The 15980-nt window shown below is 47.2% G+C and overlaps 1 protein-coding gene across 1 annotated transcript; it reads right to left on the reverse strand.

Annotated features, from left to right (window-relative positions):
• Window positions 1-2230: 2230 nt before the first annotated feature.
• Window positions 2231-4983, reverse strand: LOC123401815 (beta-D-xylosidase 3-like). The gene is made up of 3 exons (XM_045095664.1): window positions 3442-4983; window positions 2968-3360; window positions 2231-2891 (listed from the first exon to the last, which is right to left on the reverse strand). Exons 1-3 carry the CDS (start codon window positions 4856-4858, stop codon window positions 2269-2271), a joined length of 2433 nt encoding a protein of 810 aa, XP_044951599.1. The 5' UTR covers window positions 4859-4983; the 3' UTR covers window positions 2231-2268.
• Between the last annotated feature and the right edge of the window lie 10997 nt (window positions 4984-15980).

Raw genomic sequence — 15980 nt, forward strand, 5'->3', positions numbered from 1 at the left:
GTGCAAACGAGCGGCGTCGATCGATATGCCACTTTAATTGCCATGTTGAATAGATGCGAGTGGATCGAGGAGACAAGCGTGCAACATGAGATGAACCAGCAGCAACGACCGTCCCAGCGTCTGTGGCGGCTCGCATGCAGAAAGAGGCCGGCCAGCGTCTGTGGCGGCTCGCGTGCAGAACGAGCGGTGTCTATCGATATGCCACTTTAAGAGGGGATCGAGGAGACAAGCATGCGACATGAGACGAACTAGCAGCAGCGATCGTCCTTGCGTTCTTGGCGGCTCGCGTACAGAAAGATGCCGGTCAGCGTACGTGGCGGCTCGTATGCAGAAATAGGGGAGGTCAGCGCATCGTGGCGGCGGGCATCAGCGCATGCACACAAGCTAGCTACGTGCATGCATAGCAGGCTCATGTCGTTGCGGCGCGTGTAGGGCCCAACAATCTAACCACGGCCTAACGAGCAAACAACGGCACCGTCCAACATGGCCCTAATTGTCAGGTCCAACGGGCGACACAGTACAGCGTGGCCCCACTCGTCAGAGTTAACTGTCAAAAAACACTGACCCGACGGCAACGCCCGCTGTGACCAGTTCTGAGGGTTTCGGACAAGGGAGTGGGGAAAAGTGAGCAAAAGTTAAGAACGTGGGGATGAATGAGTAGAGCTAAGGAACGAGGGGCACAAAATAAAAATTCCAAAAAAATACACACCAGCGACTCCCATCAAAGAGTAGGAACACTTCCAATTCAATTGTGGAATTTCCTGTTGAAGGGCAAGATAAAATATTGTAGAACTTAATATTTTGGATAAATAGCAAAAACTATTTTTATTGCTAGTTTTCATTTGATTTTTTTGTAGCTGGGATGAAGAATCTCTGCGTTTACAATAGCATAACAAAAGAGAAGATGTTACACGTGCCACCCAGTATATCTAACGGTAATGGCCTTCAATCTTTAGTATATGACGAAAAATGATTTCCTTCGCTTTGTATTTTAAAGCAATCGCTCCCGCTAGGGTTCCCCTCCCTCGTCGTCCCTGGCCGCCCTTGCTCGAAGCTCCATCCCCCTCCCCTCTCCACATCCCGCCCCTAATGCCACCTCCCCGAGAGGTGGCCCGGGTGGCCCGAGTTCCTTCCTCCATCGGCCCTTCCTACCTCCACACCCGCCCACCGCCGCCGACGGGCGCCCCTGGCCCTGGCCCGGGTGGTGTCGGCGTCGGCAGGATCTTCTTTCCCCGCGCGCGCGTTTACCCTTCCCGGGGTAGTGGGCGACGGCGGTGCAGCTCGCCTAGGTAGTAGTCCGACGACCCGACGGTGGTGGCCGGCGATGTTGCTCCTTGGCGTCAGGGCAGGGTGGTGGCAGCGGTGGCCGGCGGCGCCCCTCCCCCTGGCCCAGATCCGGGCCGTGTAGGGCCCATCTGGGTCCTAGCGGGTCGGCACCCGACACGGCTACAATGTCTTCTAAGTGGTGGGAAGGAGGAGCATCTTGGACGCGGGGGGGGGGGGGGTGGGTGGGCGACGCCGATGGCGTGCCTGTTACAGCGTGATGGCGAGAGCTTTAGGAGCTATGAGGTCGTGGTCGGACCTGTGGGCCGACGGGCTTGGTATGCTCCCTGCTATTGCGTCCGGTCGGCTACCGTCGTTGACGATGGAGGTTAAGCCCTCCCGCGTGCCGATGTTGCTACTGTTCCTAGTCCTGACTCCCTTTCGTCGATGTGCAGGCCTGACCTTGCGGTGCCGTGGTGATACGGTGCGGGTGCTTCAAGACCGTGTTGGCGAAGGGTGAAGGTCGGTTTGGTGACAGGCTCCGGAGCATCCGAGGTGCGGGTTGGGATCGGAGGAAACCCCTGTTGGCCCGGCCGACACCGACGTGGTGATGCCTTTGGGTGCCGCCGAACCTTTCTGGAGGGCGTCGAGGGCTACCCTTCCTCGCGCCTCGTCGCGTACCGGGGAAATCCTTGGCAGCGACATCATCATCGTTGCAATCCTTCTTGAAGGTGTTGATTGGTACCGGCGTTTTGGAGTCGTGCAGCTTGATGGGAGATTCTGATGGGCGCAGCGATCGCGAGGCTTCTTCGTTTTTGTCGATCCATCAGGGTTGGCATTTGTTTCTTTTGTATTTTTTTATATATTTTTTAGGCATAATTGTGTTATTTCTGCTCCGGCATCTATTGATGAATGTTTCTGGCAGGTTGTTTTGTAATATAAAGCGGCTCAATCTTTCGTATATAAAGAAACAAAAAGAAAATCAATTTTGGACATGTAAAGAATCTATACAGCCAGCTCGATCTTCACGGAGAAGGAGAATGACAGCGCATCGTCTCCGACCAGGACCGTGCTGACGCCCGACGGCACGACGGTGTACGCCGTCTCCTCGACGATGGCGAACGCCTTGCACACGTTGAGCGTGAACGGCACTTGGACGGCGGCTCCCGCGGGCACGAACACCCTCCGGAACGCCACCAACTGCTTCAGCGGCGCGTCGTCCACCTCGGCCGGCGGCACCGTGTAGACCATCACGACGTGTGCGCCGTCCCTGCTGCCACGGTTGGCCACGGTCAGACTGAAGCTTACCTCCTCTTTGCACCCGTGCCCGGCGACGTTGACGGCCGGGCAGGCCAGCGGGGCCGTCGTCCCCGGCTTGCGGGTGAGCTGCTTGCAAGACTCCCATGCGCCAACCCGGACTGTGACCGAAGCCCCGGTGGTGTCGGATGCGTAGCTGAAGTTGCTGTAGCTGAGGCCGTGGCCGAACGGGTAGAGCACTTCCGGCCCGCCGTAGAACTTGTAGGTCCTGCCAGGGTACCCCTTGTCGGCGACCGGCCGCAGCGCCATGGACGTCATCGGGATCTTGCTGATGTACTCGTTCTTGTACCACGTTAGCGGCAGCCTCCCCCCTGACAAACCAAGAAACGTTTCAGGGAAACGAAATACACCACGGAATCGTTCTGCATTTCATCTGTAGTGCCTAACCTGGATTGTATTTTCCGAAGAGCACGTCGGCGATGGCCGTGCCTCCTTCCTCGCCGGGGTACCCGGCCCAGACGATGGCCCCGATCTTGGGGTTGTTCTGCGCGAAGGAGACGTCGACGCCGCCGGCGGAAATGATCACCAGGATGATTGGGTACGGCGAGGCTTCGGCGACTGCGTTGATCCAGTTAGTCTGATTCCACGGCAGGAGGAGATCCTCCCTGTCGTTCCCCTCCTTCTCCACGCTCATGTTGAGGCCGGCGATGACGATGGTCGCGTCCACGGTTTTCCCATTGGCGGCCGTGCTGCACGCGCCGTGGTCGCACACCTGCATCGACGTGGCGCTGACAACCTTCCTTATCGCATCGTATGGCGTCACAACTCTGCATGGTTTGCCTGCGTAGAGACAGACGAATAATTTCAGGCAACAATGCAGTCACTCTGTCGCTGACGTGCAGATGATTTTTCTTTACGTACCTCTGTAGTCTCCCAGCATGACATCCGTGGCGTTGATGTGTTGCAGAAGGCCAACCAGTGACAACGAATTAACCTTGCTGGTGTCCAATGGCAGCCGGCCGTGATCGTTCTTGATGAGCACCATGCCCTGCCTCGCCGCGTCGGCGGCCAGCTCCTTGTGCTCCTCCGTGCAGACGTCGTTGGCGCCGAGGGACTCCAACTCCGGAATGCCGTCGAAGAAGCCGAGCCTCATCAGGGTGAGGTAGAGGTTCCGCAGCGCGTTGTCGACCTCGGACTCCCGCAGCTTCCCCTGCCGCACGGCGTCGAGGCCGAAGGCGGTGAAGAAGTCCTGCGCGCCCTCCCAGAACATACCGCAGTCGAGGTCCAGCCCTGCCTTCATGGCCGCGGCGGTGGCCTCCACGCCGTTGTACCCGAGCCACTTGGCGTCCCTGACCATGACGCGCACCGAGTCGCAGTCGGACACGATGTACCCGTGGAGCTGCCACTCGCCGCGGACGGTCTCCGACAGGAGCCGCGCGTTGGCGCAGGCGGGGACGCCGTTGATACGGTTGTAGGAGCACATGACGCAGCTCGCGTCCCCGTCCCTCACGCACATCTCGAACGGCCGCTCGAACGTCTCGATCATGTCGCGCTCCTCCACCTGCGCGTCGAACGTGAGGCGGTCGGCGGTGAGCCATGCGTCCACGTCGTAGGCGGCGTAGTGCTTGCAGCAGCTGGAGACCTTGATGGGCCGGGCGAAAGGGTCGGCACCGGCACCGGGACCAGCGCCGTCGATGTCCTGCATTGCGCGGACGAAGCTGACGGCGTACCGGCCGACGACGAAGGGGTCCTCGCCGGGCGTCTCGCTGGCGCGGCCCCACCGCGGGTCGCGCACGACGTTGATATTGGGGCTCCAGTACGTGAGCTCGGCGTGGCCCAGGTTGTACATGGCCCTGATCTCGGTGGACACGGCGCCGCCGATGGCTCCCCACAGCGTCTCGTTGAACGCCGCGGCGCTGTTGATGACGAGCGGGAAGCTGGTGGCGCCGGGAACCACGTCGCCGAACCGGGTGCCGCCGGGCCCGGTGTCCGACACGCCGTGCAGGGCCTCCCCCCACCACAGGTACGGCGGCAGCCCGACGCGTGCCGCGCCCTCGGCGCGGTCGCCGAGGTTGCGCACCTTCTCCTCCAGCGTGAGCCGGCCGACGAGGTCCGGCACCCGGTCGGCGTATGGCAGGGACGCGTCGCAGTACCGGAAACCCGCCATTTCAAGACCCAAGGCCGCGAACCGGGCCGGGTCGCAGACCTTGGTGTAGTTCCGGCCATTGGTGGTGATCGGGCCGAGCCCGGAGCCGCCGCCGGAGACAGAAGTGACCGCGACGGAAACGGCACAGAGGAGCGAGGCCAAGAGCGCGCAATGGCGAAGCGAAGACGCCATTGCGACGAGAGAGGAACCTCTCGTTGCTCTTGGTCTGCCGTGGCAAGTGCGTGCGCACGTACAGTGAAACAGTGTATATAGTAGGGCGGGGCCATAGGGGTCCTTTGAACCAGACCAAAAAAGGACAGCCGCGGGAGCAGCTGGTTGCAGATCCAAACACGGGAAACGCCAGAAACTGAGAGCTGGAGAACTGGTTGTTGTTGTGCGAATTTAAAGATGAGATCTGGCACATGGATTGCACGGTGGTGGAATTGATGGTGGTGTCGTCGATCTTCTCTCCGTGACTCCGTGATAAGGTGGTATGGCTGAACGTGCCATCGGGAACGACGAGGCTGATCATCCTTCCACGTTCTGCAAGTTATGCTTCCGTCCAGGGAGGGACAACCCATCTCTCCTGTAAGGTCTCGACTTTTAGCTGAATCTGCTTGCAGCGAATTCTTTCATTATACGAGATTGCTACTTTTCATACATGTGATATTTAGCGACGGATCCGCATGATCTGACCATCGCTCCATCCGTTTTTCATGTGCGATCAGGGGCGGGCCCAGGATTTATAGGGTGTGTATTCAAAATTTTAAAGACTAACAATTTGTTTAACATCTTAAAGCCTATATTGTTGGCACGTATAATTTTTTATAGTACGGTAACGTACTACCTTCTCCGTTTCTAGATATAAGTTTTTTTAGAGATTTTACTATGAACTACATATGGATATATATATAGTCATACTTTAGAATATAGATTCATTCGTTTTATTCCGTATTAGTCAGTAGTGAAATCTTTTGAAAGACTTATATTTAGAAATGGAGAGAGTAGTTCTGTAATATGCAAAAGAGTGCTCATTTTGTTAAGTAATGATCATTGTCATACTGTTACAATTTTATAATCATTCTCACACTGTAAATTCGCATCACAATTTACAGACTATATTAATGTGTGTTTGTTCATTGCTTCATTAATAAAGTGGAGCGGTGGAGACCCCTTTCATTTTAAAAAACTATATTAATGTGTAGTACTTCTAAATAATACTGTAGGTACTGAACGACATTCACATCTGAACAAATCATGAATTCATGATAAAAATGTATCATATTTCGATATACTAAAATATAGGAAAGCACCTCAACTTACCTAATGGTGTACAAGTACTCACTCCGTTTCTAAATATAAGTCTTTTTAGAGATTTCACTAGTGGACAACATACTGATGTATATAGACATATTTTAGAGTATAGATTCAACCATTTTGCTCTGTATGTAGACTTCAAGTAAAATCGCTTAAAAGACTTATGTTTAGAAACGGAGGGAGTATAAAATTGTGTGTTTTGACGGGGCTCCTGCGGCCTGCGGCAGCTGGACAACGGGAGGAAACGCATGCAATACATGAGTTCATTTCAGCTATAATTCAGCATGAGAGAAGGGAGATTCCTTGATCAGGATACATGAGCATACCAATCAGATCTTGAAGGCCAAGTCGGAGCATAGATAGGATGAGAAATGGACGCTACGCAGCGCCGCCACCATGCCTGCCCGTGCCGCATGCCCCCGTCGGCCTTCTTCTTGAGATGCCCTGCCATGTGGCTGCGTGCGATCAAAACTGGAGAGGCGCCGGTGCCGCCGGTTCGTTCCGCCTTCCGCGCACGTTCGTGTTCTCGCACGACGCGTGATGGTTGAGCGCTGCAGCAATTTCCGAGCTGGACGACTGGGCCACATTGGGCTAGGTAGCGGAGTGGTAGGGGAGAATTAGGCAGGACATGGGCTACTCCCAGTATTGGGATGAAATGCTTTCATAGCCCATTAGTACGTGTCAACTTCAAATTTTTCCTATGTATATACAATCTATAGACTTTGTATATATGTATTCTCTGGCCAAAATAATGGGTATTCAACTGAATACCCATGAATTGAAGTGGGCCCACCCCTGTGTGCGATCCCCGAAACCAAATAGGTTATTTAACTTGTTTCCTCTTCTATGTTTGCACAAAAGTTAACGCAATGTTCAATCTCTTCCACACTTAACTAGACTATTTTTTACCAACTCATCTAGAGTTGATGACACCGTGGTGATTTTTGTGACAAGGGAGATACACCTCGGTCACTTTTGTTTGAATATTAGGGTAACTCGCATATCACAGACCTGATACCTTATATAACCCAGAATTGATAACTTTGGTGTGGGGTGGGGGTTGATGAAATACCCCTCGGGAACTTTGGTGTGAATAGCATGATAACTCATACATCGGTGACCTGATAACTTATGCAGCCCGATCCTGATAGCTTTGACGAAGAGAGGTGATGAAACATATCCCCCGATAATTTTATGTGAATATCACGATAACTCACACATCACTGACAACTTATGTACCTTGGTTTTGATAAATTTGGCGACCGGATGGAGGGAGGCATGTTGATGAAATACCCTCGGTTAATTTTTGTATGAATAGCTTGATAACTCACACATCGCACACCTGATAATTTTTGAGAGAAAAAGATGTTGGAACGAATCTTGATGCTAGCAGTATCCATACTTGTAGTTTTATAGTCTGAAAATCGTGCTAAAGCTGAGAATTGAAGTCAAGAATTTAATATTGAGATCTTAACACACTAGCCAACTCACCCACTACATGGCTCCTCACAAGTTCAAATAAAATACCACTTTTTTAACCATCCGAGGTGAAAATGTTATTGAAACATACCCCCTGTAACTTCGGTGTAATTAAGATGATAACTTACGCACAACTAACCTGATAACTAACATATAAACACATTGATAACTTTTCACCTTAGGCGAAAAGTTCTAGAAGTATCCCTGATAACCTAGTGCACATAGCATGGTAATTTACACACCAGTCACCCGGTAACTTACATACAACAAACGGATAACTTTTTACTGAAACATGCCTCGATAGATCTCTAACGTATCTGTAATTTACGAAGTACTAGGAAAAGGGCCCGTGCGTTGCAACAGGAGAAAAAAATTCATCATATTCAATGGCGATGACCACCTTATGTTCATATCTCATCACATGATTTCGAAAATTTGTTCACGAATGCAAGAAAATATTACTTCTTTTAATTTTATCCAGGAAGATTGTGCTGAAGCTCTAGTGCCAGAGCTGCAAGCACTGCTCCCAGCGCAGCATCAAGAGGTATGTTCCTTTTCTCTTGAACTAAGCATTTATTTTCCTTCTGTGTGGTACTCTCAACATTTTGTCCTGAACTATGATGCAAGCATTTTGGGGTCGGTGGAGGCAAGAATGGCAAGGGAACTACTCCCTCTTTTCTGAATTGTTTTCATTTGTATGTTGTTGTTGTGGTCAAGAACTATCTCCTGCTATGAATTAAATCATATAGAAAGTAGTAAAATATGATAAATTTCATGGAAAATACGACCTAAAAATATCATGCTTTTAGCTGACATTGTTCATGAATTCTCATATACTACAAAGAGGAATAAATTCTCATCAGCAAAGATAACCTACCATCAAAAGAACACGTACGGACAGAGACAACATAATAGCATAATTATATATTGTATTTGCAGCAATATAAATGCCATTATCACTTCGCATCATACATCAGTAGAAATCCTAGCTACAATCTAGCAAAACTGGAACAAAGTCACGATCAGTCCAGTTTTCAACCCAAGACATCAACAAATACATGGCTATCAAGACATGAGGAGGATTAATTATAAATAACAGAAATTTCAACATATGAGAACCATCAATTAAAAGAAACGGGACTAATGAAACATGCATGGCAGTGCCCCTTTTCTCCATGCCAGGTGAGACGCGTCGCTGGCCGTTGGACTCCTTGTTGTCGTAATACTTAGTGTTGCCCTGATAACCCACAAGTATAGGGGATCGCAACAGTTTTCGAGGGTAGAGTATTCAACCAAAATTTGTTGATTCGACACAAGGGGAAGGAAAAGAATATTCTCGAGTATTAGCAGTTGAGTTGTCAATTCAACCACACCTAAAAGACTTAGTATCTGCAGCAAAGTTTCAGTAGCAAAGTAGCGTGATAGCAATGGTAGCAATGGTAACAGTAACAGCAGTGACAACAGTAGCGGTAACAGTAGCAGCAGTGACAGCAGTAGCGGCAAAGTAACGTAGCAAGGACCAGTAGGAAAAACTCGTAGGCATTGGATCGGTGATGGATAATTATGCCAGATGACATTCATCATGTAACAGTTATAACATGGGGAGATATGTAACTAGCTCCAGTTCGTCAATGTAATGTAGGCATGGATTCCGTATATAGTCATACGTGCTTACGGAAAAGAACTTGCATGACATCTGTTGTCCATCCCTCCCGTGGCAGTGGGGTCCTAATGGAAACTACGGGATATTAAGGGTCTCCTTTTAATAGAGAACCGAAACAAAGCATTAGCACTTAGTGAATGCATGAACTCCTCATACTATGGTCATCTCCGGGAGTGGTTCTGGCTATTGTCACTCCGGGGTTGCCGGGTCATAACACATAGTAGGTGACTACAACTTGCAAGATAGGATCAAGAACACACATAAATTGATGAGAACATAATAGGTTTAGATCTGAAATCAAGACACTCGGGCCCTAGTGACAAGCATTAAGCATAACAAAGTAGTACCAACATACTGGATACTAGGGATCAATCCCCATCAAATCTAACTTGATTATATGATAGATCTCATCCAACCCATCACCGTCCAGCAAGCCTAAGATGAGATTACTCACGAACGGTGAAGAGCATCATGGAATGGGTGATGAAGGATGGTTGATGATGACGAAGGCGTCGATTCCCCCTCGCCGGAGCCCAGAACGGACTCCAGATCTGCCCTCCAGAGGAAGAACAGGTAGTGGCGGCGGCTCCGTATCGTAAAACCCGATGAACTCTTCTCTCTGATTTTTTTCCGGGCGAGAGAGAATATATAGAGTTGGAATTGGAGGCGGCGGAGCCCCGAGGGGATCACAAGCCTGCCAGGCGCGGCCAGGGGGCCCGCGCCTCCTGGGCTTGTGGGCTCCTCGCTCCGTCCCTCCAAGTAATTCTTGCGCCAGTATTTTTATATATTCCACAAAAAATCCTCGTAAATTTCCAGATCATTCCTAGAACTTTTATTTCTGCGCAAAAACAACACCATGGCAATTCTGCTGAAAACAACGTCAGTTCGGGTTAGTTCCATTCAAATCATGCAAATTAGAGTCCAAAACAAGGGCAAAAGAGTTTGGAAAAGTAGATACGATGGAGACGTATCAACTCCCCCAAGCTTAAAGCCTTGCTTGTCCTCAAGCAATTCAGTTGACAAACTGAAAGAGACAAAAGAAAAACTTTTACAAACTCTGTTTGATCTTGTTGTTGTAATTATGTCTAACTCATATTCAGATTTTCAGCAAGATCATAAGCTAACCACATAAGCAATAACATTTAGGTCTCAAGATGTACTCATATCAATGGCATAATCAACTAGCGAGCAATAATAATAAGTTTCAAACATCAACACTTCAATCAAAACAATCATGAAGCAATATGAACAGATGGTATCTCACTAGATCTTTCTGAGACCGCAAAACATAAATGCACAACACCTTCAAAGACCAAGGGCTCACTGAACATTTTAATTCATGGCAAAGAAGATACAGTCACAGTCATACTCAATTACAATTAAAAGCAAAGCATAAAAATGACGGAGGTGCTCTCTAATTGGTGCTTTTATAAGAAGAGGATGACTCAACAGAAACATAAATAGATAGGCCCTTCGCAGAGGGAAGCATTGATTTGCAGAGGTGTCAGAGCTCAAGCTTTTAAGACAGAGATAAATAATTTTGGGTGGCATGCTTCCATTGTCAATGCGATGAACAAGAGTTTTCACCATCTTCCATGCTACACATACTATAGGCGGTTCCCAAACAGAAAAGTAAAGTTTTGACTCCCCCACCACCGATCAATCACACTCCACGACTAGCCGAATACTCGGGTGCCGTCCATACCAACAACAATCAAGGGGGAGTTTTGTTTGCAATTATCTTTTTGATTTGAGCATGGAACTGGGCATTCCAATTACCGGCCCCTTTCTCGTGAGTGATAGTGAATAAACACATATCGAGGATAACACGCCTAGCATGCAAGATACCGACCGCCCCTTGTCACCACATAAGCGGTTCGGGCATGCAAAACAGATTATTACTTGAAGGTTTAGAGAGTGGCACATGCAAATTTACATGGAACGGCAGGTAGATACCGCATATAGGTAGGTATGGTGGACTCATATGGAACAACTTTGGGTTTATGGAAGTGGATGCACAAGCAGTATTCCTGCTTAGTACAAGTGAAGGATAACAAAAGACTGGGAAGCGACCAACTAGAGAGCGACAACAGTCATCAATATGCATTGAAATGAACCAACATTGAGTGCAAGCATGAGTAGGACATAAATCATCATAAACATGAAATTAACCAACTATGTTGATTTTGTTTCAACTACATGCGTGAACATGTGCCAAGTCAAGCCACTTGAATCATTCAAATGAGGATACCATCCTATCATACTACATCGTAATTATCTTGAAATTCATGTTGGCATCCAAGACAAACCATTATAAGCTCCTAGCTAATTAAGCATGACATTAGAAACTATGATCTCTAAGTTGTCATTGCAAACATGTTTCTCTCATAACAAAGCTGAATTAGGAACGATGAGCTAGTCATATTTACAAAAACAAAATAGGTCGAGTTCATACCAGCTTTTCCAGGCTCAGTCACTTCATCATATATCGTCATTATTGCCTTTCACTTGCACGACCAAATGATGTGAATCATAATGAGAGTGTTCGTGCATTGGACTAAGCTGGAATCTGCAAGCAAACACATAGGAGGACAAAGTAATATGGCTCTTTGATAGATAAACAGATATGCATGCGCGAGCCACTAAACATTTTAACCATTGTCTTCTACCTTGACCCAAAGAAAAAGAAAACTATTTACACGGGAAAGCTCCCAACAAGCAAAAGAAGAACGGGAAATGTTTTGGGTTTTCTCAATCTAAAAAAACACACGAGAAGAAAGCGAGAAAAAGAAATAAACTAGCATGGATGATACAGTGGCAAGGTGTGAACACTAACTATCAAAGTGAAAGCGTGAGCATGAATGTAAAGTTGGTGAGAAACACATACTCCCCCAAGCTTAGGCTTTTGGCCTAAGTTGGTCTACTCCCATGGAGTGAAATAACCGTCTCCGGGGTACTCTGGAGTGTACTGAGGGTGCCACTGCTGGGTGAGCTCTTCTGGCTCCCACTGATAAACTGGCGTCTGGTACTCGACTGGTAGCTCGAGCACGGGCGCCTATGGTGGCGCTATGCCTCAATATGCGTAGATGTCCGAGGGCATAATAATGTACCTGCCTAGATGAAGATTGAACAAAGAAGGAGCAGGCAAAGTAATAGTCTCACAAGTACCCTGACTAAATACCAAGTTATAAATCATCCTCTTATTTATATCTTTATCAAGAAAGTCATGGCGAACCATGCTATCATAATCTAGATATCTCTCAGGAAGAAGCATCTCTTCTTCCTCGTGCAGTCTAATAGGTATCTCAAAATGTCTAGCAAGACGGGTAGCATAGATACCTCCATAAACAACGCCTTTAGTATGGTTCGTGTTCAACTGTTGAGCCACTATAGCGCGCAAGCTATAAGTTTTATCACTATAAAGAGCTTCGCACAAAACCGCAAGATCTGGGGAGCTAAGGGCCCCAAATTTCCCATGGCCAATCAAACATTTTCCCACAAATAATGAGATATACCGGAGCTCGGGAAAATGTACACTAGCAACTCTAGCGCAAGACACTCCTCTCTCCTCTCCCACAACATTAGTATCAATGAAAGCCTCCAAGTCCCGTGGACGAGGTTCATGAATATCCCCAACATAAGGTAATTTGCAAACATTGCAAAAATCCTGAAGTGACATGCACTGGGGGATATTATATAACTTGAACTCAACCATAGGAGGGTTCTTCCTTGGATAGAAATTAAAGATTTGCACAAAAATATTAGTGAGGAGGAGGTATTGTGGACAATTATCTTCAACAAATGCGGTAAGGTCTGCGTTCTCCACAAAGTAATAAAAATCCTCATAAAGACCGGCGGCACGTAAGAACACATCGCTTGGCCACTCGCACGCTCAAACTTCTGCACGTCGGGGGACCGGATACTTGGGTTTCTTCTTCTCATTTTCATCTTCCTTGGGGTCACGGCTTGAAGAGCCTCTTAGGAACCTCCTCATCTTTTCCTTTTTCTTTCTCTAAAAATTTCTGAAATTTTTAGTGACTCAAAGGAAAAGTGAACAAGGCTCAACGAAACTCATAGCAACTGCTCCTACAAGTGCCTAGAGGCCATGCCATGCATCAAAACTACTTGGGACCAACTAAAATTAACATGCAAAGCTCAAGAACAGGGTCACCAAGGCAGCAATAATAAGCAACGAATAAGGCACTAGAGCAAAAACTAATTGGACCAATGGAGGAGTCACATACCAAGGAACAATTCCGTGAAAACAGTTTGGTGAATGGGGCTTTGCACAAGAAGATCGAAAAACGGAGCAAGAAGAGCAAGAACACGGGTTTGAGCTGTGGAATGATTTTTTCTGGAGGTAGGAGAAGGAGATGGGAGCTGGAATAAGTGGAGGGGGCACGTGGGGCCCACAAGTCTGCCAGGCGCGGCCAGGGGGGTGGTCGCGCCTCCTGGGCTTGTGGCCCACTGGTGCATCCCCGTGACTAGCTCTCTGTCTGAGAATTTTTAAAAAATTCCAGAAAAAATCATACTTGATTTTCAGGGCATTTGAAGAACTTTATTTTCGGGACACTTTTCTAAGGGACGGAAAAAGCAAAAAACAGGAAAAACTAAAGCTAAATTTATCATTTTTCTTCTAAACAACCGAAAGTAAAAGTTCGGAACAGAGGGTTGTGAATCCTAGATTCATCCATCTCATGGTCATCAAAAGAAATCCGTCAATGAGGTTGATCAAGTCTCCTTGACAAACTTTTTTCGAATCGCATAAAACCGGAGAATTTTCAAATTGTCACTAGGTTACCTCAACGGGGATGTGCATATCCCCAACAAGCAAATCATACTTCATCTTAACAGTAGGTATAGGGCATTCAAAGCTCCCAATAAGAATCAATGAAGTTTTTTCAATAGCATTGATGCAATGTACTCGATATTATTTCTTCGGAAAGTGCACCGTATGCTCATAACCATTGACATGGAAAGTGACATTGCCTTTGTTGCAATCAATAACAACCCCTGCAGTTTTTAAAAAGGGTCTTCCAAGGATGACAGCCATGGCATCATCCTCGGGAATATCCAGAATAAGAAAGTCTGTTAAGATAGTAACGCTAGGAACTACAACAGGCACATCATCGCAAATGCCGATAGGGAAAGCAGTTGATTTGTCGGCCATTTGCAAGGAGATTTCAGTGGGTGTCAACTTATCCAATTCAAGTCTACGATAAAGAGAGAGAGGCATAACACTAACACCGGCTCCAAGATCGCATAAAGCAGTTCTAACGTAGTTTCCTTTAATGGAGCAAGGTATAGTGGCCACTCCGGGATCACCTAGTTTCTTAGGAGTTCCACCCTTGAAGGTGTAATTGGCAGGCATGGTGGAAATCTCAACCTCGGGTATCTTCCTTTTGTTAGTCACAATATCCTTCATCTACTTAGCATAAGGAGACATTTTGAGCATATCTGTCAAACGCATTTGCAGAAAGACAGGTCTAATCATTTCAACAAAGTTTTCAAAATCCTCATCATCCTTTTTCTTGGATGGTTTGGGAGGAAAGGGCATGGGTTTCTGAACCCATGGTTCTCTTTCTTTACCATGATTCCTAGCAATGAAATCGTTCTTATCGTATCTCCTATTCTTAGGTTGTGGATTATCAAGATCAACTGGTTCAATCTCCACATCCTTATCATTGCTAGGTTGAGCATCAACATGAACACCACTATCGATATTATCATTAGGCTCATGTTCATCACCAGATTGTGTTTCGGCATCAGAAACAAAGACATCGTTTGGATTCTCGGGTGTAACAGCAACATGGTTGCTAGCATGCAAGTTCCTATCATCTTTATTTTTCTTCCTAGGATGACTAGGTGCCTCGGTGCTAACTCCTTGAGAATCTTGTTCAGTTCTCTTAGGATAACCCTCGGGATACAAAGGTTCCTGGGTCATTCTACCACCTCTAGTGATAACTCTAACAAACTTGTCATTCAGCTCATTGAGCAAGTCATATTGAGCCTTAAGTACTTGTTCTACTTGAGTGGTGACCATAGAGGCATGTTTACTCAAAAGCTTAAGGTCATTGACATTTCTATCCACACAAGCACTTAAATGACTAAGCATACGAGCATTCTGTTACAATTTTCTGCTAACATAATCATTGAAACTTTGTTGTTTGAAAACAAAGTTAACAAATTCATCTAAGCATAAGCTAGTAGGTTTATCAATAAGAATATCACTCTCATTGAATCTACGAAGAGAATTTACCTGTACTACCTCTGTCAGGTTATCAATACCATGTATTACTTCGATAGGTGGTAGATTCTTGACATCTTCAGAGTTAATGCCTTTCTCTTGCATAGATTTCTTAGCTTCTTGCATATCTTCAGGACTGAGGAATAGGATACCTCTTTTCTTCGGAGTTGGCTTCAGAGGTGGTTCGGGAATAGTCAAAGCATTCTCATTCCACAAGATATTATTCAATAGAATCTCACCTAGTTCCACAGTTCGTTCCCTGAAAACACAACCATCACAACTATCTAGGTGGTCCCTAGAACCATCGGTTAGTCCATTATAGAAGATATCAAGTATTTCATTTTTCTCAAGAGGGTGATCAGGCAAAGCATTAAGTAGCTGGACAAGCCTCCCCCAAGCTTGTGGGAAACAGCTTAAGGATATAGTAGTGGCGGATCTTTTCCTCACTCGTGAATAGGGTGGCTATATCGTGCAGCGTAGTAAGATGTGCTACAACCGTTTCAGACTCATAACCATGAAAAGGATCAGATTCGACCAAAGTGATTAACTCAGGATCGACAGAGAATTCATAATCCTTATCGGTCACAAAGATGGGTGAAGTAGCAAAC

Source organism: Hordeum vulgare, chromosome 6H (assembly GCF_904849725.1).
Source record: "Hordeum vulgare subsp. vulgare chromosome 6H, MorexV3_pseudomolecules_assembly, whole genome shotgun sequence".
In the NCBI taxonomy this organism is placed as follows: domain Eukaryota; kingdom Viridiplantae; phylum Streptophyta; class Magnoliopsida; order Poales; family Poaceae; genus Hordeum; species Hordeum vulgare.